General features: G+C 48.1%; 1 protein-coding gene across 1 annotated transcript in view; it reads left to right on the top strand.

Annotated features, from left to right (window-relative positions):
- CD81 (CD81 molecule) overlaps positions 1-18982 on the top strand; it is a 36088-nt gene extending 17106 nt beyond the window's left edge. The window contains exons 3-8 of the mRNA XM_065838109.2: positions 7322-7419; positions 10340-10414; positions 13228-13335; positions 14266-14367; positions 14699-14788; positions 15496-18982. Of these exons, the coding sequence (XP_065694181.1) occupies positions 7322-7419; positions 10340-10414; positions 13228-13335; positions 14266-14367; positions 14699-14788; positions 15496-15558 (536 nt within the window). The 3' untranslated portion in view covers positions 15559-18982. The remainder of the gene's footprint in view (positions 1-7321; positions 7420-10339; positions 10415-13227; positions 13336-14265; positions 14368-14698; positions 14789-15495) is intronic.
- The last annotated feature ends 5563 nt before the right edge of the window (positions 18983-24545 follow it).

Here is a 24545-nt window from a genome sequence, read left to right as displayed (position 1 = left end):
AACGAAAAAACGCTTTCAGTTTTGGCATGAGGTGCTTCAGCGATCCCTGCGGATGCACACAGCTGGTTCAGCACTGGGTTCTTCTCTCACCTCTTTGTGCTCTGCTCTTTCAAGGCTCCGTGTGTCAGTGGTTTGCCATAGAGACACGAGCTGTAGCCAGGCTTGTGTGCTTGGGAGTGGAAACTAAGGCTTGCGTTTGGCCTTGAACCACAGCGAGCAAAATGAATTATTTAAAATAATAATATAGAAGTGGATTCTTTTAAAACAGGAGTACATGCATTTTTCTCTATTGGAAATAAACTTATGTACAGCTAAGGGCAATTTCATTATTTAGCCCCTTAAAGGAAAACAAAAGCTGAGGTTTACTATATCTAGATTTTCCTCTAATCCCTGCCAGATTGCTTCCTTCAATAATACTGGAATTCCTTTTAAAATAGTAGTTTTGAGGCAAAATACTTTGTCAGTACTTCCCTCTAAGTGTCTGCTTTACGCTGTATACCTTACAACACAAACAATCCTTTCTTTTTTGTTTGTTTGTATTCTTATCATAGAATTCAATTTCTGTTTAAAAATAACTTTTATTTAATTGCATTTCAGTGTACCTTCATTTTGACCAACTCCTGCCATTCATTTACTCTGTAGACTAAAATTGGTTATGACTTAAGGCCATAAATTGGTACCATTGGGTTATTTTGGGTTCAGATATATCTGACTACAAATAATGTAGTTGTCCTTCTCCTTTGCCCCCTCCGGTTGGCTCTACCACCAGGGACCTGTGCCAATGGTGGCTTCTTGCTCTTCAGAACTGTTTGAACCTGTAGCTTTGACAGTTTTCCTTGGATAACCTGCCCCGTGTTTCAGCATGCAAAGCCCACAAGAAGCCCTCCAGCAGGATTTGGGCTCTGTCAGCAGGCGAGACCCCGGGGTACACAGAGGTTTCCAGAAGTGTTGCAGGCTGGGGCAGCAGAGCATGGGCCAGCGTCTTCCAGCCCGAGTCTCCTGTGCTGTGCCACTATCATCCATCCCAGTGTGGGAGATGTGCCATAGACGTCCTCCCAGCTCTCATGGGTATGCAAATGTTAAAAAACCTCCTGTCTCCTTCCAGCATTCCCTGGGTAGGCAGAGGAGAAGAAATCTGACTGTGGCATTTCTGTGTGGAGTCATTTTGGTTATGGGTGTGTGCACACAAGGACATTGTTTGGGACTTTCTCCACCTCGCCTTTGCTTTTCTGATAGAGATGTGTCCTCTGCTTCCTTCTTGCCTTGTTCTTGCAGGCAAGGGCAGCATGTACAGCCTTTCATCTCCCCGTGTGAGCCATGCAGCCCCAGGAGAGCTCGCCGTGCTTTGTGACACTGTTGCTCCGTCTGGAAGTCATTAGCAGCCACAGAGCAGCAATGTTTTTCTTGGGAAAGGGGGTGGAGGGGAATGAAGGGGCTTCCCAGTTATCATCCTCCAGCAAACCCTCTCTTTTTCTACCCCCTCTCTCTTACCCAACTTCCAAGAAAGCTCTGTCAGTTCTGCTGGGCCAGTTCCACTGGGCAGCTGGACAAAAATGTCCAGGAGACCCTCCTGTGCTGGCTGGGTGGTGCAGTCACCCTTTTCCTGCTCCCACCCCACCATGGAGGGACTGTTTGCTCTTTGCCTGTCTCTTGCCCCCAAGTTGCAAGGAAGAACATCATGGTCATTTTTTTGACTACAGAGAGTGCATTCATCCAGGATTTGTGGTGTGGGGTAGGATGAAGTCTCCCTTTTGCCACCATCTGATGATCCTACCCATCCCTGCAGCAGGGCTGGTGGTGACCCTGTAACGTTCAGCATCTCCAAGCCAGGAGCTGTGGCAGGGCAGGCACCACAGCCACCCTCTAGCCCTCAGAGGCTTGCAAAACTCTTGGATGTGCAGGGTCTTCCCCTCGGGAGCCTGCCTGTTGGGAGAAAAAACACAAAACTATCTCTTCCCTCTGCTCTCAGCCCCTTTTAAAGCCCATCCCATGGAGAGAGGGCAGGCACAGCTTGGAGAGCTGCCTGGGCTTCCTGGGAAGTATGGGGTGATGCTGGGGGGGTTCTTTTTTATTATTTTTTTGTCTTTTGGAAACATTGCCATGGTGACCTGGGGGAAGAGACTGGCTTCCATTAGCTTAACGATCTAAAGCTGCTGGGAGAGGATTGAAATGGGTCTGGTGCTGCCCAGAAATGCCCATGCCTGGAGCTGCACAGCATCTCTGATGGGGATGGTGGGCATGGGAGGAGGGCTGACCCACTCCCTGCTTGTTTTAGATGGACTCTGCTGTGCTTGTTCCTCCTTTTATTTGTTTTTCATCATGTACTTTTTTTCAGTTCTGTTCTCTTCTACTTGTTTTGTTATTTCTCAGCAGGGAGAGGACATGAGTTTTACGACCTTGCGGGCACCAGTTATGCTGCTTTAGTGCCAGAGCAAGTACTGACATTGAATACTGCCTTTTTATTTCCCTTCCCTGCTCCCAAAACTGAGCATCCCACTTCCTACCTGGCCAGGAGCCAAAGTACCTTCCATAGAGGTGTCATCTGTGTGAGCTGGGAGCTAAGCTGGCCTCTTGGTTGCTTTTTTTAATTTCCGACCTAGCACCATCCAGAGAGAAGTGCTCAGTTACTCTCAGTCCCCTGCATGTGATGTTCAGCGGCTTCCCATGTGGCTAAAGCTTTAGTAGGTCCATGTAGCCCAAAGTAGCACATGCCCTGGTTATATCAGGGAAGGGGGGGATGAAGTTTTGTCCATTGTTGATGCTTTTTCTGATGCATTGTGTTCTGATACTGTTGAGCAAAGAGCTCATATCACGGTTGCTGTGCCTCCTGCTTTGAATTCAGACAGGACTCTGAACCTCTCTGTAACGAGGAGGCGAAAAGAGATAGAGGACTCCAGGCAATGTTGACACCACTTGCCTCTGTGAGTCCTCCTGTGACTTCCCCGACTCAGAGACACAAGTCCTGCAGCTCACAGCTTGCTTTCGTGGGTGGCTGGTTGTGTTTGGCAGCTTTAGCAATGTTGCTTACTGCTGCTGTATCAGAGAACTGTGCCATAGGGTTACGAATCACACTCTGGCCTTGTTCAGGGATGTGGAGGCACATTGGTACCTATAAATGATTTGCTCACTGTACCTGTTGCTGCAGCTGTGGCTATTCCCAGGATAATCTACTGCAGCTGGAGAGAGCAGCATGGCTGTATGCACTGCAGTTTGCATTTCATACCTCTCTGATTTTTTTTGTTTTGTTTATGGCAAACAACATATATTGTTTTAAAACTCCTGAAAAAGTGGCAATAAAAATGAGCTGGGAAGTGGCATGCGAAAGGCAGATGAAGCCTTGCTCATGCAGAACTGTGCCAGTTTGGGAAGAGCCCTGAAGGAGCAAATATTACTTTGGTGAAGCATTTCTCACCCAGGACAGCCAACAAGGAGTTAATCCCAACTCTGATGCTTACATAGTGAAGAGTCTTGTGCTGAGGGGAGCCTTCTCTGACTTTAAGGAGGATAATGTGCCATTCAGGATGAGGATGACAGGTGCCTTGCTCACAGACACAGAGCTCAAAACCATGCTGGCCGTCATCCACGCTGTTGCCAGGAATGAAAGTTAAGACGTGTCAGGCTGCTTTCTGGGAAGAGGGCTTGGTCACTCCTGTCTGGGCTGTGATTGCCATGAAATAGTCCCCCAGCTGCTTGGCACCCAGTCTGGAGGCAGAGACGCCCCACCGGCCCCATCCCTGAAGGGGAAGGATGGGTGTGGGAAAACAAACACCATCCAAAGCGTGTGGTTGGGCACTTTGATTGCCTTCATTGGCATTTCCGTGGAGAAACACCACTAGCATTCATTGTACAAGATGCTATTGTTGGATTAAATATTTGTGCTTGTTTTTAAATAAACTCTGGAGCAGAGTCCACACTGTTGCTCCCGGGAGGCTGTAGTGCTCTGGCCCTTGTTAACAAAAGGCGACTCCATAACAGCCACTTGTTTGTGCTTGGGAACGAAGCTGGCCTTTATCCCAAAAGCCTTCCAGGGTTTTTTGTGGTTTTCCAAGTTCAGGCCAGCCATTGCCACCCTCTCCCCTGCTTGGCTGCATGTTCCTGCTGCTCTAACCCCACAGGTCGCATCCGCTGGGCTCCAGTCAGGAAGCCGCACGTGATGCACGTCTTCTTCCCTTCACTCCTGTACTTCTTGCTGTTTGCTTGCTTGACAGCAGCGCTGGCTTTGACAAGGGGTTGGCAAAGCATGAGCAGGGAGAGAAGTGGGAAACTGGGACCTCACTTGTCTGTCTGAGGTCTGTGCAGCTTTTCTGGGGTGGGAGTTCAGCAGGTTGAGTTTGGTTGGTTTTTTTTGAAGCTGCATAAACCCCATCAAGAAGTACTTACAGAGGCCTCCAGAAGACCTCTATAAAATGGCAAATGTCTCGTTTCCCTCTTAGTCTCCTCCATCAGTTGAGGTTCTTGGTGGGCTTTTATCTCCTAGTTTTCAGAGCAAAACTTTCCTAGCTGCCAGTGGCTTTTGTGTCTTCCTGATGATCTCAATATAGGATCTTCTAGGCTGCCCTTCTCATAGGAGGTTGGACCAGATGATCTTTTGAAGTCCCTTTCAACCTGGGCTACTCCATGATTCTGTGATCTCCTAGCTATATTTGTTCAGCCTGGAAATTGCTTTCAATATTCATTTTGAAGAATATGAGAATAAAATCTCCTGTCCATCCATGGGAGTGACTTGGTCATTGGGGTCCACTGCAGCATCATGCTGCTTGGTGTCCAGATTGCTGCATCTGCTTATTACACATTTACTGGGGTGGTTAGCATGACTAGTGACTTCCCAGACATTGATGTGACTTGCCCCCAGCCCAGCTTTGTCTCCTCTCTGCTGACCCAATGTGAGGAGAAGTCAGAAGCTGCTGCACTCAGGGATGAGCAAAGTTGATTTTCCCAGAGGGACTTGTGATTAAGGCTCTCCAGGGGAGCCACCCAAGGCTGTAAGATGGAAAAACCTGATGGATTGAAAACGTAAACCGTCACCATTGCTGGTACAAGCTGGAGCAGTGAGGGCTGGGTTTTGGGCATTAGTAGTTTCTGGTGACAATAAACAGACTTTTTTTTTTTGATACACTACTGATATGTTGTTCTTCTTGAAACAGCAATTATGTAGCCTCTGAAAATCTCTTGTCAGTCTCTCTGGAACTTGGCAGGCATCCAGCAGGAAGCCTTTATTTTATAGGGTACATTCCTGCCTTCCCATCGCTCCAGCCCCCTCTGCCCCGCGCTCACCCAGCGCACTGCTGGCCATGGGGCTCTGCCCAGCTGCCGCTGCACCTCCTGTCAGCTCCAGACAGCCTGTAAAATCACCTAATACTTGAGGCAGGCCCACAAAACTGATAGCCTGTCCTTTTCAAGAAACTCTCCTGGGTGTGTTTCTTTTGCTTGTTTTTCTCTGCTCTTCCTGCCTTCAGGCAAGGAGGTGTCCTGTCCTCTGTTATGGAACTTCAACAGCCCGCTGGCCGGCTGGGTTTTTGTGGCTACCAAGTACTGTTGACGCCCCCTCGATACGCTTCAGGAGGTGCAACTCACGCCTTTTTCCCCTTCTGCTGGTGGTGTTGCTGCGAGGACATTGGCGTCACCAGGGTTTGTGCCAAGGGGCTCCCTGTGGGGTCAGCATGTCTGGTTGTGCTGGTGCGTCCCTGCAGCGGTGTCCGCCCTCGTCTCCCTCCTCGTCTCGTCTCCCTCCAGCAGCACCTTGTCATGGAGAACGGCATTGTGCAAGCGTGGGTCGGTGGGAAACGCCGTCCCCAGGGTCCCCGCGCTGTGGACACTGGGCTGCGTGTCCATCACCACTCCACCCAGTTGGCCCTTGTGTTGTTTGGGTACTGGTGGCTTTTGTTTTGAAAGAGGGAAGACGCAAGAGCCAAAGTTGACCCTTTCCCAAGTTTTGCATATCCAGGAGGGGATTTTAAACAACTATGTATCTGTTTTTTCAGAGAAAGGTTTAACTTTGCTTAACTCTGCTCTCAGTGCATGCCCTTTAGACTTTGCACTTAAATTATCAGAAAGTTGTTTAAAAGCACAAACAAAAACCTCAAACATGATGGGCTTGTACAAGCAATTTTAATCTTGAGCTCTGTTTATACTTTAGTGCTGCTCCTAGAAGGGAATTGACAGACTGATACAAGTTAAAATGCTTTTATAGTTATTTAACAAAATAAAACGTTTAATTGTAGGGATGTGTCTCCCAAGCACTAGCGAGATACACTGTATTGCCATTACATCTGGGATGTCCTGTGTACTTCTGTTCTCATCCTGTTTTTTTTTTTCTCACTGTCAGTTAAAATGGCCACTGCAGACTTGTCTCATTTGGAATGATTTCTTTGATTATTTTTTGCATATGTCAAATTGCTTTTGAATGGAAAGTAGTATTCACAGTAGTAGAACCACAATACTTGAAAATATTAGTTAACCAAAAATGCATTAAATATATGGGATACACTAGGAGAATGCTGTGTTTTTAGAAAAGGAAGCAAATTTAATTGAGGTGGTGGCATTTGGCCAAGTAATCATCATGATCTCGCCAGTCTCATGGTTGATGAGACCATGTTGATTACTAGAAGCAGCAGACCTGGGCCTTGAGCTAAGCTCTTCTTTCCTGGATGAATAAACTTTAATTCCTCTGCTTTTTGAGCCCCACAGTACCTAGTTTCCCATCTTTGAACTAGTTATGGAGTAAGTTGACTGTGCAAATTTAGTAAGTTGAAGTAAAAAAGTCTTCCTCTTTGCAGAAGAACCTATAACAAACAAAAGCCAGATTTTATGAAATTAAATGCTTAAGCAGTGCTTTTCCCTTAGTTCTGTGGCTCATCTGTCTTTAAAATGTTAGCCAGATAAATATTTGTATGACATTTAATATAAATAAACTGTATGCCTTACTGTTTATTTTAAAATATATGCTAACTAATAATTTTCAGCTCCTCTCCTTAAATATTTAAAATGGTATGTGTGCCACAGGAACTCCCACACTGCAGCATTCTGGGGGCTGGAAAGCCCTGCTGTATCCTCTGCCTGTTACCACTCAAGTTCTCCGCGCTTCCTCTGGTTTTGGGGGTGATAGGTTTTTAAGTTTTGGTGTTAGCAGTTTCAAACACTTGGAGATCCAATTCATATATGTTGTGTTGTTCTACTATGTCTGCCGCCACCTCTATCCGTATCTCCTGGGCCTTAATTCTGCACACCCCTATTAAATGGCCCAGGGGAGCCAGCGTGTCCAGCCTGGTCCTACAGGGTGCTCTCGTACAGTAACACATTTGCCTCTCACTCTACCTTGCAGGAATCTACATCCTGATTGCGGTTGGAGCTGTCATGATGTTCGTGGGGTTCCTGGGATGCTACGGTGCTATTCAGGAGTCTCAGTGCCTTCTGGGAACGGTAAGAGGCAGAAAGCTTTGCATGGTCCCTGGCACTGTGGCGTCCCTACCACGGCCATGCCTTCCTCGCTGGAGACTTCTGCAACAAAAAGGGCTGGGAGGATGTGTGAGCGTGTAGGTGGGAACTAGCTGGCCCCTGCGAGGAGGAAGGCAGCACTATTTGGCTGAGGGCATCTCTGCCCAGCATGCTGGAGCTCCAGCTGAGCTGGCAGGCATCTTGCAAGCTCCTGCTTGTGCCTGGATGCAGGCCAGAGGCTGAAAGCAGCAGAAGAGGTGCAAACGGTGGGATTCTTGGAGATTCGTTTTCTCTGTTATATGTGGAACCCACCTCCTGTGCTTTTTTCCCCCACCGTGGTCTGGCTGTCTTATCAAGCACCCACTAAACTCTCTTTCTTACCTAATGTCCCCTACAGCTTCCCCTTTCGCTCTCTTTTAAGGCTGCCTGCGGTGATTCCAGTTCTTTTAAGGAATCATCTGCTATTTTTATCTGTTTGGACAGGGAAACAAGCAAAGATTTCCCACAATATGTTAGTGAGGACATCTAGGTGCATCCTGGAAAATCCATTACTGAAGTGCTACAGGCGTCCTTGATGTGAGGCAGCAGCTCAGGATTCCTGGCACGAGATGAGCTTAATTGTGTAACCCGTGGCCACACCAAAAGCCTTTGCCTTAGGGGTAAGGGAGACCCATTTATTTAAAGCAAGTTCTCACATGTGGTTCAGCTTTAAACTCACTGGGGAAAAAGAAAAAAAGAAGAAGGAAAAATAAAAATTTTGGAAGGACTTTCCAGCCCTTGGCTTTCTTGGGCTGGGAAATTCTTGGTGGTGGTGTAGTGGCCCATGAGTGTGGATTCAACAGGGACAGAGGGAAACGGAGCTGCTTTCCCTCAGTCTCACCAATGGCTTCACCTCTAGTTGCCTCTGTTTCCCAATAAGAAGTGGGTACTTCTCACTGGCTTTTGTGAAGCACTTCTGAATGTCAGTGGATGGAGCTGCTGTAGGCGTTTGCAGGCCTTGTCACTGCTGCTGAGAATAGGAGCCAGGGCACAAATATGACAGGGGTTGTTGTAGTGAGGTCTGGCAGCTTTGCATTATTTCTTTTTGTTAATGCAAGCAATTAGAGAACTTGAACTACCCCTCGCTCTCTCTTCAAGTTGGAAGAGGATTAGAAGGGCAGATGGTACAACATACCTGAGGTCTGACAGGGAAACCGGCTGCTTTGGCTGAAATGAGCAGCTCTAGCTGCTGTTTGCTCACACCTTGGCTTGCTAAGAGAGGGCTGGAGACACCTCAGGATGATGCTTTCTGCTGGTCAAGGCTCCCACCGTGCTCCAAGGACATTTCCAGACAACGTCCTTAGGGTGTTGCAGGGAAGTAGCCACACTTTCCTCTCCTGCAGCCAGCTGGTGGAATGACTACAGGCTTATTGCAAAAGGGGCAAGTACCAGGAAGCTTCACGCTATCAAAATCCTGTGCCAAAACTGGTGTGGAAGCTGAGCGGCAAGACCTGACAAAGGCAGTAGGGAGCCGCTTAGCATGGAGCAGGCTCTGCTCCCTGGGAAGGGGCTGGGGCCCATCTGACCGCCTGGCTGGGAACACCACCATGCTCCCATGGCATCAAGCTGCATCTCTGGTGTTTTGCAGCCAGCTTGCAGAACTGCATCTGCAGGAAGTTGTACCTCCAAATTTGGGATAAACTAGCCATCCTCCACTGGAGGGTAACCACTGCAAGAGTGAGCCCTAGTGCTTAACCAGAGAATTACAGTAGCATTGCACCCGCAATTTACAGTGATATGATTCCTTGAGTGGATGCGAGACCCAGTCCCCCAAAGATGTTCCTGGGGAATCAGGGACAGATAGGTATTTAAATAGGAGCTGGTTGTTCAGACAAGGATGTTGGAAGTCCTTTCCTGCTGTCAGGTCAATAGTCTTGTTTCTATTTTGCTGATAATCCTTTGCTCTTACATGTTAAAGCCAGGTCATAGCATCATTCTGGAAACTCCCATTTCCTCTGTTGTTGAAGAAAATGTCCTGAATGTGTCTGAAACAGGGACTTCCCAGGAGCCAGGGGCTGTTGTCCCACCCCATTCTGTGAATTTTGTCTTCCTCTGACTGCATTCACCTCTTTTGCTGCTTTACTTCCATGGCAACTCTCTCAATTTGGGGCTTTTCCCAGGAAGAAGTCACTGTGGGTGATGTTGTCGCGGAGGTAATGTCAGCTGTGTGTGGACTGTGCCCATCCGTGCCTTCTCACTTGGCTCTGATGTATGAGCTTTACAGCTTCCTATTCCTAGTCTAATAGAATGACCTTCACGATGTGTTCCTGGGATCTGAACAAAAAGATGGAAGGAGACTTTGGGGGAATGGCAGGGAGGAGTGCTGGAATTGCACAAATAGGGTGGGACTGTGGGAAAACATCAGTCTTAGTATTTATGCAAAAAACTGCAGAAGCCTTGCAGAGCTGTGGATGCCAAGCTTGCTCACCATAAATCACACCCTGACTCCCTGCAGCTCCTCAGTAGTTGAAATGTACTTTTAACCCTGCACTGGCAATTCCCATCCTTGGAGCATCTGTGGCAAAGTAAGTAGCTCGTCTGGATGGTTGGGCAGGTGCACGAGGAGGAGCAGTGTGTCTTGTGCACAGGGCATCCTCATCCCTGCCAGTCCCTGTGTGGAAGGCTCTGCTGATCCCCAATCAGCCATCCCAGTGGGAAGTCTGGATGTGAGGGGGCATCTAATGAGTTATAGGAAAGTGTATTTCGGCTAAGTGTGTGTATGAGAGATAAAATGGGTTGAAGTCAAGTGATGCCTTGCTTTGCTCTCCATACATAGAAGTGCTGCTCCACACTTCTACCCATCTAATTGCTGCTCTTGCCTGTAGCCAGAAATGTTAATTGTCCTTCTCTTGATTTGTCTTTGCAGTTCTTCACTTGCCTGGTGATCCTGTTTGCCTGCGAAGTTGCAGCTGGAATTTGGGGATTTGTCAACAAAGACCAAGTAAGATGACTCTGAAACCTGCCTTTGTGGGATGAGGAAGCTGGGGCAGAGCCGCAGCAGATCCCAGCACGAGCTGTTCTGCTCTCAGATTGCTCATGGACTGAGTCACGGGGGCTTGGATTAGCGATGTGATCCGGGCAGGTCACCCAATTCCTCTTGGCTGGGCTGATGAACTTTAAATGTGAGCACTTGATGGTACCAGCTGCCCCTTTTGGTATATAGCGCAATGTCTGGAATAAAAATAGCCCTGTCTCACTTGGGTCTCCTCCTTGCTGCTACACTGTCAGTCACAGTGTGAGTTGATTCATGGATGAAGTAATGATGGAAAGCCATCTGCACATCCTAGGTGCCAAAGAGGAAAGTGCAAACCCAGCCACGTGGCCCTGAAGGGAGGGGATACCATCCAGGGAGAGCCCATGTCTGCATTAATGGGATGCCTGATGCTTCCTGCTCTTTGCTACTATCGTATAATCCACTTTGGGCTGTTTGTCTGTAAGGACTGAGCTTGCTGCTGATCAATATGCTTTGCATGTGCAAGGGGTGGAAGTCATGTGTCTGTCCCAGGCACCCTGCTAGAGACTGCTCAGATGCAGTCCACTGGCTGGAGGGGGTTAGGTAAAGGGTTGACTGAAAATTGCAGCTTTTCACCTTCCCTTTACATTGGCCACATATGCTCATACACATGCAGAGTTCGGTCTCAAAGAGCAAAACTATCAGTGCATGGGAGCCATGGCCATTCTGCAGCAAGCAGCGGGCTGGATATTGATCCTCAGCTGTTGAGGGTTTGGAGGAAAGAAGGGGACTGCTTGTGCTCAAAGCCAAGGTTAGACTCACTGGTGGAGCAGGAAATGTGTTTACTAAGAGACGTAAGCCAGCTGCGTAAGGAGGTGGTGGCCTGCTCAGCTTTCACATGCGTGTAGGCCACAGATGACCAGCTCGGCCGTGAATGGGAACACCCCCTGTAGTCATTCACCAGAGAAAGCATGACTTCACCGGAGTAAACTCTTCCGTGGATAAACATATTATTATGCAGGCAGGGTGCTGTTTCCTAGCAACTTTGGCAAGCTAATTAACTTTTGCATAGGGGCTTGTGCTTCCTGCAGATGTTAGCTTGAGAATCCTGAAGAGTTCAACATGTGTGACTGAAATGACAGCAAAAAAAAGTGAAGCCTGAGTAAGGAAGGACCTTATGCTGTTTTCCATGCTGGGGAGAAGGTGCTTGGCTATCAGAGTATAAAAGCTGAGAAATGTAGGGTTTTCCAGTACAAGAGCTCCCAAAATTAATTCTGGTGGCAGTCTGTTGGTCTCAGCTGCTTCTGCAGCCTTGTTAAGAGAATGGGCTATTTGGAAGTCCCCACTCATGAGGCAGGCAGCTTGCTGCCCCCTGCCTCGATCAGGGGCAGCTCGGGAGTGGTGCGGGCTGGGAGGGAAGCACTGAATGATCCCAGCCACCCAGTGCTGCTCCCAGCAGGGACTCAGTTCCACCCGGGTTTGCAGCCCTGACCAATGCCCCTTGGGGACACAGTCATGTCCTGGTGAAGCAAGCACAGGAAGCTCTTCCACGGAGCTGGAGCAGTCTCTCCTGGAGACCACCTTTGTGGAGATACTGTAGATACAGGATGGAGAAGCAAAAAGTAGGAATTTTGGTTTTTTGGTTTTTTTTGTCACACACCAGAATCACACAGTAGAGAACATTGCCCTCCAAAGCACGCTTTTTTGAGCAGTGATGGAGAAATGCTGGGATAATTGTTTGAAATCGACCTCATTCTTGCTGCAGTTTCTTTTTTAGTGTGCTAATCCAGCCTGTGCTGCTGAGACCAGATGTTCTGGAAACATTTTCCCTTTCATACTTGCTCATGTTGTACTTCTTTAGCTTCTCGTGCATGTTCTCCTTTCATCTGTCTCTCACACATTATTGGAGGGTGTTAGAGGAGAAGCCACAAGGCCATTTTCCCTGACAATTAGGTGTTTTTGCATTGCGGAGCAGATCCCCATGGGTGGCTGCAGCTCACCAGCCCAGGTGGCAGGGCTAGAGCATGAATGAGACTTCTCATACAACCATTTACAGGATGGGGGTGCCCAGCTCCAGGTAGGGACCTGGTAGAGTTTGACATCCATCTGAAATGCCTAAGCTTACTGACCCAAATGAGCTGCCTCACTAGGCTTTAGTGTGCATTCTCTCCCAAATTCCTGCCGTCCCCTCCAAGCCAGACAGTAAGCGAAGTTGTCTGTACTTAGAGGTGGCCTTGTTTGCACACCCCACCCCCTCCTGACTTCCCTAGCGTGCCACACAGACTCACGCAGAATCGTTAGGGTTGGGAGGTACCTCTGGAGATCATCTAGTCCAACCCCTCTGCAGCCTCAGTGGGATGTGTGTTGCCTGCTTGCTTTGTCTCCGTGTGTTGAGTGGTTCAGAATAAGACGTTTCTGCGTTCCCAACAGCAACAGCTAATCCATGCGGGCTGAAGGTCGTCTCAGCTTCTGTGGTTCACGCTCTGGGGCTTGGCTGTCTTTGCCTGCTAGAGATTTCTCGTGGAGTGCTTGGATAGCATTGGCTGCAATCTACTGGCTGGTGGATGAGGTCCTTGATATTTGCTGCTCTTAACATTCTACAGTTGGAGGGACTTGAGCTCTGTGAAAGACAGGCCTTCTTCACACACCTGTGCAAATAAATGAGGTCCAAATATATTTTAAAACTGCTCATCTGCCTGCAAGTGCCATTAGAGGGAACCTGTCCCTTTTAGGCATATCTGCTGGATGGATTTCCTTCTTATTCTCTGGCTGAAAAGGACTTTTTCCCCTGTCGTTCCTAGATAGCCAAAGATGTGAAGCAGTTCTACGATCAAGCATTTCAACAAGCGCTCATGGCAGAATCGGAGACAAACAATGGGAAAGCTGTAGTGAAGACCTTTCATGAAACGGTAAGACATGGGTGGTCTTGCTGCACACTCTGCTTAGGCTCCTGCAGCTGGCCAAAGCAGCTGCTGATGGGTCCTGCGTGCTGCACATTAACCCGATTCACTTCTGTGTGGTTTGTCAGCGGGTAAGTGGTGAGGAGTGACTGTCGCTGTGTAGAGGCCACTCCTCCCCACCCAGGCAGAGGCAATAAGTTGAACTGCAAGTCCTAGGGCACTGAATGAAGGCAACACTGGATTTTTTGATGCTTAGAAGTGAACTGGATCAAATGTGTTCTCAGTGCAGGGATTTTGCTTGCCTGCTTTCCAAGCTCTATGCAGAAATATCTCTATAGGAGTTTCTTGCAGCCAAAGGAAATGAGAATGTGGGAGGGAGGAAGGAGAGTTAAAAATGGGGGTCAGGAAAATGAATGGGAAAAGCAGGGACTGAAGTAGGTGATGCTACATTCAGATCTTAGCCTGTCACATTTGCTGTTCTTACAAGTCAAGAAAGAAAGCTGCACCCTCTTCAATATTCTGACCTTCGCACTGTGCTGGGAAGCCTGGCCCCAACTCTAATAAAGTTGCTTTTAATTTACCTCAGCACCCCTGATTAAGTAAAATCCAATGGAAAAAAAAATGTTGCTCTGAGTAACTAATCTTGATACTGACTCTGCTCAGCAGGAAACAAAATCTCTGGAGAGAGTTGGATTCACTTTCCTTCAGGATACCAATGCCAGACCTGTCTGGGATTATCATAGAAAGCAGCTGCATTGCATGGAAAAAATAATAATTTAATTTGGAGAGTTATTCGCCCTCGTTTTTCCCCCCTCCAAGAAACCTCCTTGGTCTTGGGTGGCTTCAAAGATGTTTAATGGTGGGAAGAGCATTGCATGAGTGTTTGCTGTCTGCTAACACTGGATTTTGTTAATTGTTTTTTTTCTTCCCTCCATTTAGCTGGACTGCTGTGGTCCCGATAATGCAATGGGAGTTATCACTCCCCTGTGGAGAGAAGACCTCTGCTCAAAGAAGGACTCCGTCCTGAAAACCATGTTTGAGGTAGGTACAGCTGCTCTTTGCCCAGCACAACTCCTGCAAGGAAACTCAGCTACCGGGGAAATTTGGTGATTTATTGAGGATTAGATAAAGGGTAGAGATTTCATTTATTTGGGGCTGGTGTTGAGGGATGTCAGAGGTTCATGTCGATACTTCCTTTGCTGTTCCTGCTTGAAGGGGCTGGCACGTGTGGAGGGTGAAGTCTGGTGGGCAGTCCTAGAGCCAGGATGCAGGAATGCAAGCAGGACCAGGGGGAAGCAGAACTGACTTTCTAGGTGCCAGGGGCCGGTGAGGGGAAAGCAGGCTTTCTGACCAGCGTGCTTCTCTCCTCCAGACCTCAAGCTGCCACAAAAAAATTGACGAGCTGTTCTCTGGGAAGCTGTACCTGATCGGTATCGCTGCCATCGTGGTCGCCGTGATCATGGTAAGTGTGACTGCACAGTGCCATGCTGTTGTGGGACGGCGAAGAAGTGCCTTGGGGTGCCCCAGTCCTGTTCCAGCTGGGCTGGATCTGTCCCTGTTCTTTGACCCCCTGCGGCTCAGCGTACAGCACCAGCGCTCTGCACCCCAACTGCTCTGGGATATGGTGAGACCAAGGGCTCCATCATCCCTCGAGGGGCTCGGGATGTTGGGGCAGGTGCCTGGTGAGCATGGTGGAGCAGGAGCACATGGAACCCCATCCAGAAGGGCAGAGCACTGTCGAGCCTCCTTGTTGCCTCCAAAACGACTTGTTTCTCAGATGCCATATTTTGTCGCGGGAGTCTGCAGTGGGAAGGCATTTGCTTTCTTTGCCATGGTGGGTTTGCTCCCCAGTGACGGTGGGTGGTGTGGGCTGGTAACTCAGCACCTGCCCAAAGCTTGGGGCATAACATTGTGGGGATCTCGGACTGTTTGCTGCGTAGCTGGCAGCTGGGAGGGTTGCAACATATCAGCACTGCCGCCAGTGAGAGCGAGGGGAGCATCATCTTATCTCAAATTGGCCAACTCTTAATATAAACAGCAGTGAAGACATAGCATCTCTGCCCTTAGCTCTGGTGTGAGAGTGTTTACGTGGAGTGTGGGACCTCGGGACAGGGAGCTCCCAGGCTGTATGGGTCAGCACCTCACTGGTACCCCTGTCTCTCCCCACAGATCTTCGAAATGATCCTGAGCATGGTGCTGTGCTGTGGCATAAGGAACAGCTCCGTCTACTGAGCCGTGAGAGCCAGGGAGGGGAAGGGGGGAGCAGGGCGGACGGCGCTAGAGGGGACCCCAAGTGCCACCAAGTGACCAGGAGACATTTCAACAAAAGACAAAGGAAACTATGTATATAAATACTTCCAATATTACCATACAGTACTTACCCTTTTTATTTTGAAGTACTTTTTTTGTTTTTTAATAAATAAAACTTTCCCATATCCTTGTGGCTGAGTTAGTTACACATCAGTCTTGTGTGATGGAGAAAGCTGCTGTAGCAGGAGATCGAGTCCTTCCTCCCCCTTCCCCACCTCCCGTAACTCAGAAATAATGTTGGTGGAAGATGTACAGAGGAGAAGGCTGCAGCCTGTTATCAGAAAACTTTCCCTTGGTTTTTACTCTCTTTTTCAACACCAACTTCTTTTATATACACAATTGGATGCTAAAGCAGGGTTTAGCATTTTTGTTCATTTGTACTTATCTTTTCCTACCATCACCCCAACTCCCCAGCATTTCCAGGCTGTCCGAAGGGAAGCCTGGCTGACTCCCCGCAGCCTGGGAGAGGGGAGAGGAGGGGAAACAGCCCCCGTTGCCCGGGTGCCATGTGTCCCAGGGGAAACACTGGTGCTTTGTTCCTCTCTGACCTGTTTGCATCACTAGGTCAATCCTTAACAGAAGACACGCTTAAATTTTTTTACTTTCTGAAGAGTAGGAATGTTCTTAGCTTTTTGTTTTTGTGGTGTGGTTTGTTGTTTTTTGGATTTTTTTGTTTGGTGGTTTGTTTTTTTTCCTTGGGGCTCTAACTTTATAAATTGGCTCATTTTCAGTGATTTGTTACATTAAAGGGTCAGTGGCTGGGGGTGAATTTAGTCCCAGTTTTTCAAATATAACAAACTGAAAATTAAGTCACTTTTTAACCTCCTTCAATGTTTCTATGTTTCTTTATAGACATATGTTTTTAGGAGAGTCTAGTTCTGTACTAAGTTTCCACTGTTAAGCTAATGTTTGCATACCAATGATATTGGAAAAAAAAGGAGAAAACTGAAAAAAAAAAAAAGGGTCCTTAACCTTAGAAATCCGTCACTCATGTATTGCAGGATGATGCTTGGGGGTTCCCAGCCATATGCCTACATGTTTAAAATTTCATCTTTGTATCACTCTCTTGTTCAAATGAAATTTTCCTTACTTACAGCATATTGTCGCACACTGTAACATTGCTGGGAAATTGTTATAACCGGATTTTGGAAAAAAAAAAAAAAGCTTATTTTTAAGACCTTCCATTTATGGTTACATCAACGGCGGGAGATCAGCTTATCAAAGCAAGGGAATTCAGGATTTTAGATGGCACCAGTTGAAACACTTTCTTGTGACCTGGTAAGCTCTGATTGCCAGTCTGATGTATGTGGCTTCTGTTACCATGTAGATAGAGGGGGAGAGTGACCCAGGAGCTATGTAAGAAAACCAGAGTGTCTCTAAAAAGATGATTATATGTATAGTTCTATAGATATATATTTTTAAGCAAAGCCTTTTTCTTAGCTGTATGGGCACTTGAGCTGGGAACAATAGTATCTTTTAGCTCTTTGCCACCTTGAAGTAGGTAAGGGGAGGAGTTGAAACTAGTGATCAGCTTCCCCACTTCAGGAATTATTCCTGTTTCCTGAAGTGTGTTGGTTTCCACCTTTATTGCAACAAAGAGCTCCTGATCGGATTGGGGCAGGGAGAGACTTGTGACCATTTTGAACTAGTACCTTGTCCACTGCACAGGGCTGCTGTGGGCTTTGCCACCACAGGACAGGAGATTCCTGCACTGGCGCAAACTGATCCATTCGGAGGCTTTTTTCACCTTCCACTCCCCCCTTTTCTCTTCCTGCCTTTTAGTATATAGGGCCTTTAAAAATTATATAGGTAAATATATCTATCAAGTTGTGCTGGGTAAGAGGAGGAAGTGCTTCAACAGAACTTCAGATTGAGGGGTTGGGCAAGAAAAGATTCAGCCTTAGAAACAGCCTTAAAGCAACACTGCCCTGAATGTCCACATTGTGCACATCGAGAATGAGACGAGGTTTTGCCATAGGAAACCCCTTCCCCTGCTCCCCAGCGTAGCTCCTTCAGGTCATCTACTCTGTTATGTGGCTATATGTATATGCATCCACCAAGCATGTGTGTTTACATATATGTGCATCGGGATTGTTAGCATACAGAATGGACGTGTAACTTGCCGCCTTTTTTGTTGACTGTTGATAAATGTGTATAAATATGCCATTAAGCATTTCAATTCTGTTTTCTTTCCTTATATGGTATTTTTGATATTGTTCAGTATTCAGTTGATGCTGTGTAAGTAGCTGGAGGTCTGTTTGAAGATGGACTGGGTCTCAGTGCAGCTCAGGGGTGTCCTTGGATATTGTAGCTTTAGAGGTCTGGGTTGTCCCAGGCAGGAGCAATTGGGACAAAGTGGTATTCAAGAGGGAGGCTGACAGCTGTGGGAGGAAGAAGAGCGGGGTGTCTGCTCAGACCGTGTCCTGCACAGGCTGTGGTTTGCTCTCTGGCACGTTTCAGAGGTGGCTTGTCACTGCGGGGAGCTCTGGCGGCAGCTCTGCCGACCGCCTCCTGTCCCTGTGGCTGCTGCAGGAAAGGTGCAGCAGAAGGGGAGCAGCCAGGGGCTGGGAAAGTCGTGGGAGGGGGCAATGCTTGCTTTAGAGTTACTAGCTGAGAGTCCCCATGTTCCATGGCCATCAGCTGCAGCAGGAGGGGTCAGCCCTGGGAGAAGAGGGACAGAGAGAACCATCATGCTTAAGAACACTGAAGCAGCTGAGAAACCCTCATGGGAAAAAAACACCGACTTGGGTCTTCTCTAGTCCAGCCCCCTTTGAAGCTGGACCCAGGTTAAAACAAACTAGACAGGAAGCTTTGAAGGGCTGTTGCAAGCCCTTGGGATCCATAAGTGACAGGGCTGTTCTGCCAGTTGGTGAGTCTGAAAGCTGGCTGAGATGAAGGGGGAAAAAACAGTAGGTAGGACCTCTGCCCTGTCTCAAACCCTCTAATGCATAACTGCGCATTTGTGTGTAACATGGGGCCCTGACCTGCGCCCCACCGCAGCCCCAAAAAACAAAGGATGAAATTGTGGGCTGTAAATATAAACCCCTCCCCTTCCAGGGAAGCATCCTCCTGGAGCTAGTGATGGCTGAGAAAATGGCTGAGCTGGTAGGAGGAGGACGAGGAAGAGGAGGGAGGCTTGTGGGGAAGAAGAGAGTCAACTATCCAGGTCTAAGTTCAAAGACCACATCAAAAGGTCAAACAGAGCTGCTGACAGCTTAACTGAATGCTTGGGGTTTTTTTTCATACTGTGGAGCATGCCACAAAGCAGTGTGTTTAACTTCTTTCTGCCTTTTTTTTTTAAAGAAATGAAACAAAAATCAATTTAATAAACATTTCTCATAGCGTGCGTAGTGTGATGAACCGCAACAATTTTACAACCAGTTAACCTTAACACTAGGATGCTTTGTGAACCAGGCTTCCACAGCATGAGGTTTGGCAGCCTCAGAGAGGGGGCCTGTGGGCAGGCTGGGGCTGCATCCAGGATGGTGCTGGGGGAAGGCAAAAAGGGTGCTTGCCAGCAGCACCAGCTGCTGCAGTTGTGCCCCCCCTCAAGGGAACGGGGACACAGCTGTGGGGGAGCCAACGTGGACTGCAAAACAAGGTGACTGTACTGAAATTCTGGGGGCCGCGGTGGCAGCACTGCACACACTCAAGGGGCTTCTGAAGTGACCAAAACCAGCGCAAAGTGCCCTCTGCTGCCATCTGGCTGGGGGCTGGTCTGGTTTTTGTGGGTGGCCTGGTAATGCCACCATTGCTGCCACCACCTGCCCCTCCGCACCATCAGGGGAGAGCCTGACTAAGAGCGAGGGGGGAGGCGAAGCGCTGTGATCCCACAGCTGCCTGCCTTTCTCTGCTGGCTTGGAATTCTCACTGCGTGTGAGGCAAAGAAGATGTCCTGCGCTGGCCACCAGCCACTGCCCATGCTGGTACAGAGAGAGACGGAATGCCAGGCAAGGGTGGGTGATGTTCATCTGCCACCAGGATAGTCCAGCCCTGCTCCTGGTGTCTGTGCCCATGCTACGCGATCATGCCCATCTGTTGTTATTTCACTTGTTTACCTGAATGTTAATGAAGCCAGACATAATGACTACTGGGGGGGAATAAAAGTTATATTTAAAAAAAAAAAAATAATTAAAAAAAAAAGCAAAAGCCCTTGTTAGTGGATTTTTAATGATGTGTTGTCATATCTTGTTTCTTTCCATCACATAGATTTCTGCCATGTCTTCCAAGGGAAAAAGCTTGTCTCGTTCTTGTATTCAAGCACAATTTGGGCTGCAGGGAAGGCAGTCCTTAGCTGACCCTTGAGGTGGCTTCCCATGAATGCGATGCTCTTTGCTTCATGCCTTAAAACATTTGTATTGTGGTGCTGTGCTGTTGCTCCAGATGGGGATAAAATTACTCTTGCCTCTCTGGAGCTAGGATTAAGCTGATGTGAGTCACTGTCAGACTCGGACTCAGTGTTCAACAGGGAGAGAAGCAATAGTGGAAACAACCTGGCAAAGCACAATACATATTTGGCAGCCAGGGCATGTCTTGGGACCTCAGCCTGGAAGCAGAGCGGGGCCCTGAACCCTTCCCTGGCTGAGTGCAGTCCCCTCTGCTTGCACCACAGGTCTGACCCTAACACTGATGTGCTCAAAACAGATGAGTTGTACGTGATGCTTGAGCTGAGACACTGAGAGAGGACTTGGAAAACCAGGCCCCTTTAAGGTGCTGTTAAGTGAAGACATGGGTTATTCTTGGCAAACAGCAGTCCTGCTGGGTAGGAGCATGTGAGGCCACACCGATAAACCACTGTGAGGGGAAGGGGTGGGTGGAATGCTCGCAGCCTGCTTGTTCTCATGTTGCACTGACAACCTGGGCTCGCGCTTCTCTTAAACATTTTTCTCCAGAGATCTGAAGGACTTGGAAAGTCACTGGAGACTTTACTGTGGACTTCCAATTCCTATGAATATGACTGTAGAATCTTTAGTGAAACAAGGATTTTCACAAAATATGACTGTGAATTTTTCTAAGCTAGACCAAGTTGGGATTTCTTCCAGTGGAATTCTTCTCCTCCCCCCTCCCAAACTATTAAAAAACAAAACCAAAAACAAACCACCAAACGCTCTTGGCTGTTTCTAATGAGAAGTTTTGGAGGTATTTTTTGCTTTGGCAAGTTCTATTTCATAACCCTCTTCTGGGCTGTTTGTGTTGTAAGTAGCAATGTACCTAATTGTTTCCTACTAAGACAGCTGGAACTAGCAGGGATAAATTGCTTGTGTCCATTCCCTTATTAGTAGTGGTCTAAGGTCTAACCAAGATTTGCAAAATTCCTACAGCAGGGAAAAAAAAGGCAGCCAGCTCTCTCATGTGAGAGCTTATGGCAGAGGTTTCTGCAGAGGAAAGCACCCTTGCTGCTGGATCCTGGCTGCCCCCTCCCTCTGCATGCCAGCTCTGCTGGCCAGGCTGGGTGATGAATGATGTGTTAGGTAGCGGCTGTGCTCATATTCCTGCTCTGAACTGCCAGTTTCCTTTGCTGGGCATGGCAGGGTGGCCCTTCCAGTTAGGGGAGAGGAGCAAGTTCCAGCTCCAGGGCAGGCTGCGGAGAACAGAGAAGACTGTTCTGAAAAATCATGAATATTTCAACAACCTTGTTTACTGGCAAGGCCACAGTAGGGCTGCGAAGAGTGGAAATAGAGCCCCCAGTGAGGCAACATCTGCCATCAGTGGGTGCGGAAGGGGAGAAGCAAACAATTAACTTCCTGGCTAGCTCTTGATTAAGTGATAAACACACAGGCTAAAGACCCCAAATCCCATCGGCACCATGCTGTGCAGTTGAACTAGAGGCACAGTGTTAATCTGTGTATTTTTATCTGACCACTCCTCTCAGTTTCAGCGTGGGGAGCATCAGGTTGCCTTGCACAGGGCATAACCTAAGTGGGAGGGCGCAGGAGCAAAGACTCGCTGTTCTGTTGCAAGAACTTCAGGCAACCTTTGGCAGCTTGTCAGACACAGGCAGGCTGGTGCTCTCACTTCAGAGCCCAGAGACCTGGAGCAAACAGATAACACCTCCCAGACGCTGAAACTGCTGCACAACTGAAACCCGCATTGTTTTCACACTTGAGGATGCATTAGAGGATACATAAACTTTGCAGCCAGGCATGCCAATGTGGACTGCCTGGTGTTTCTCCACTGGGTTAGATGGCCCAGCTCAAGTGTCAATGCGTGCAAGTAACAGCTCTAACTAGAGTTTAATCACACTTTTTTTCTTCTTTTTTGAAAAACGGTGTTTCATGGCCTTGCTCTACTAGGTCATTCCCTTATGTTAGAACACAGCTTTGCTGAGTACCTAAGAGATACTGGTGTTAGGCCAGCTGAGATGGCACACATAGCACTCTGCCTGCCAGCCGCCAGTCAACTGGTAAGATTTCCTCCAGCAGGGGTTACTGGTGTTAAATGCAAAGCCCTGTGGGGGCTACAAAGTTGTGCTGGTTAATGAATCTCCTATAGTTCATGTTCTAACAAGGTTTGGAGAGTTTTAGGGTTTTGTGGTTTGGGGTTTTTCCTTAATGTTCACTTCAAGGCCCTCAGTTGGTTCCAACGTGTTTCAGCCCTTCGCTACTGCTGTTAGTATCGAGCACACTGGGGAAATAACAGGAAAGAAAAACAATAAAGCAAGAAGTAGGAGAAAATGTTTTTAGTACATACATTCTGTAGCTAAATTGTAAATTAACAGAGACCCTTAACTGTTTTTGTTTCTTTTTAAAAATCCAAATAATTGCAGAGTATTAATTTTGCTTTTAAACTCTTTCAGTTCCCTCACACACATGCGGTGACTCTAACAGAAAAGGGGTTGTGAGTTCTCCCTGCACGTCCTCTCCAGGACAGCAATAATACTGTTATTGTGAAGAATCAAGTTGATTAAGACCTTCATAACCTGCCTGCATTAAAACTCACTCCACAGGAGCTAATTTTATGCAGTTACCTTATGGGGAAAAAGCACCAACATTGGTAAACAACACTGGAATAAATCTAACCTGCTTAGCAGGTAAGCCAGGCCCCAAGGAAAGTGCAAAGTAAAACAGGAAAGTGAAGCTTGGTGTAGAGGAGAGGCAGTGCCAAGGACTGAATCCTGGAAACTCACCCCATGGGGGATTTCAAGGCCATGAACAGGCTTTCCTTCCTGCAAATGGGAAAGGGTAACCCAAATGATTTCCTTCAGCCTGTACCTATTCTGGCTTGGTGTGACTGCCTTCTCCCAGCAGAGAAGGATGTAGTGGTCACTACTGTGCTTTTGCTCCCTTCTCTGCCTCCCCTCAGGAGCTCCAGCATCAGCTGCGTGTGGCCAGAACAGCCTAAATTCCCTGTTCCTTCCAGACACAGGAGATGGTCATAATGCATCCAATCACTGTCGGGCTTGCAGGACCTGGGCAGCTGCTAGGGAATCTCCTGCCGCTTTCCTATAGCCGCAGGGAGAGGGGCCAGCAGTCCCTGCCAGGCGCCTCTCCCCAGGCTCTGAGCGCAGAAGCGGCAGGAGCTGCCAGTGAGCAGCAGAAACAGTTTTCAGACGGGGGCCAAATGACAGATTTCTTTGCAAGGAAGGAAGACCCGGCACTCAGTAGCAGGGCTGAGACTGGTATGCGTTTGCATGCACTGCCCCCGCACATGGGGATGCGCTGGCTTCCTGCAGAGCTGTGTGGCGATCTCTGTGAAGGAGCCAGCCCCTCTCACCCCCGCACCGGATGTGACCTCTGGCTTGGACAATGTCCCGTGCTGCAGCTCAGAGCCACCTTCCAGCCCCCAGCCCCTCCCAGCCCCCCACCCCTCTTCAAGCCACCTCAGTTCATGCCGGGGAGGGGAAAACACTTTACCATCTGTTCGTCTTCAGAGTCTGACTCATTATTTTTATTTCTGCTGTCACCAAGCAATAGCAAAAATCCCAACACAACAGCATATCCACCGCTGCAAAGTGTCTTGTCCTCAGTCACCAGAGAAAAAGCAGCTCATCCTCAGCTCTCTGCAGTCTGCAATAATAAATCTGCAAAAAGACAAGAAGGAGGAAAAGGGTAGAGTCAGCTTATGAAGGTGACCTTGGCCATCAACATACATGGCATCCAGGCAAAAAATTAGAACTCGTGGCCTCTGGAAATGGTGGAACGGGGCTTGTCCCTGATGGTACCCACATCTACAGGTGATGGAGAGAGTGGAGGTGGTATTGCCCTCTTCTGCCCCTCAGAGCCCCTAGTCTAGCACTTGAGCCAGGGTTCAAAACAAAAGAGCAACATTGTTTGCACCTATTTATGGTGTACACTGCTTGTCACCAGCCTTACAGAAACGGGACATGCCACTACATACTTCACATCCTCTTCTTGCGTCCTCCTTATTGCCCTCAGAAACTTGCTCCTGGCATGTCCCTGTGTTGTGGTTTAACATGACAAGCAGCTAAACACCACATACAGCTGCCTGCTCACTCCCCCCCAACCAAGTAGGATAGGGGAGAAAATCATGAAAAAAGATAAAGCTCATGGGTTAAGATAAAGACAGTTTAATACGACAGAAAAGGCGGGGTGGGGGAGTAATAACAGATTATATAAAACAAACTATGCATGATGCAATTGTTCACTACCCACCAAGCAATGGTCTTCCAGTTCCTAAGCAGCAGCCCCCCGGCTAACTTTCCCCCCAGTTTATATACTGAGCATGACATCATATGGTATGGAACATCCCTTTGGTCAGCTGGGGACAGCTGCCCTGGCTGAGCCCTCCCCAACTTCTTGTGCATCCCCGGTACCCCCATGGGCAGGGCAGTATGAGAAGCTAAAAAGTCCTTGGCTTAGTGTAAGCACCACTTGGCAGGAATCAAAGTATTATCAACATTATTCTCACACTCAATCCAAAACACAGCACTATGCCAGCTACTAGGAAGA

This window comes from Patagioenas fasciata, chromosome 5 (genome assembly GCF_037038585.1).
Source record: "Patagioenas fasciata isolate bPatFas1 chromosome 5, bPatFas1.hap1, whole genome shotgun sequence".
Taxonomy (NCBI): Eukaryota; Metazoa; Chordata; class Aves; order Columbiformes; family Columbidae; genus Patagioenas; species Patagioenas fasciata.
The sequence above is the reverse complement of the archived record's forward strand: the minus strand, read 5'-3'. Positions and strand labels throughout refer to the sequence as shown.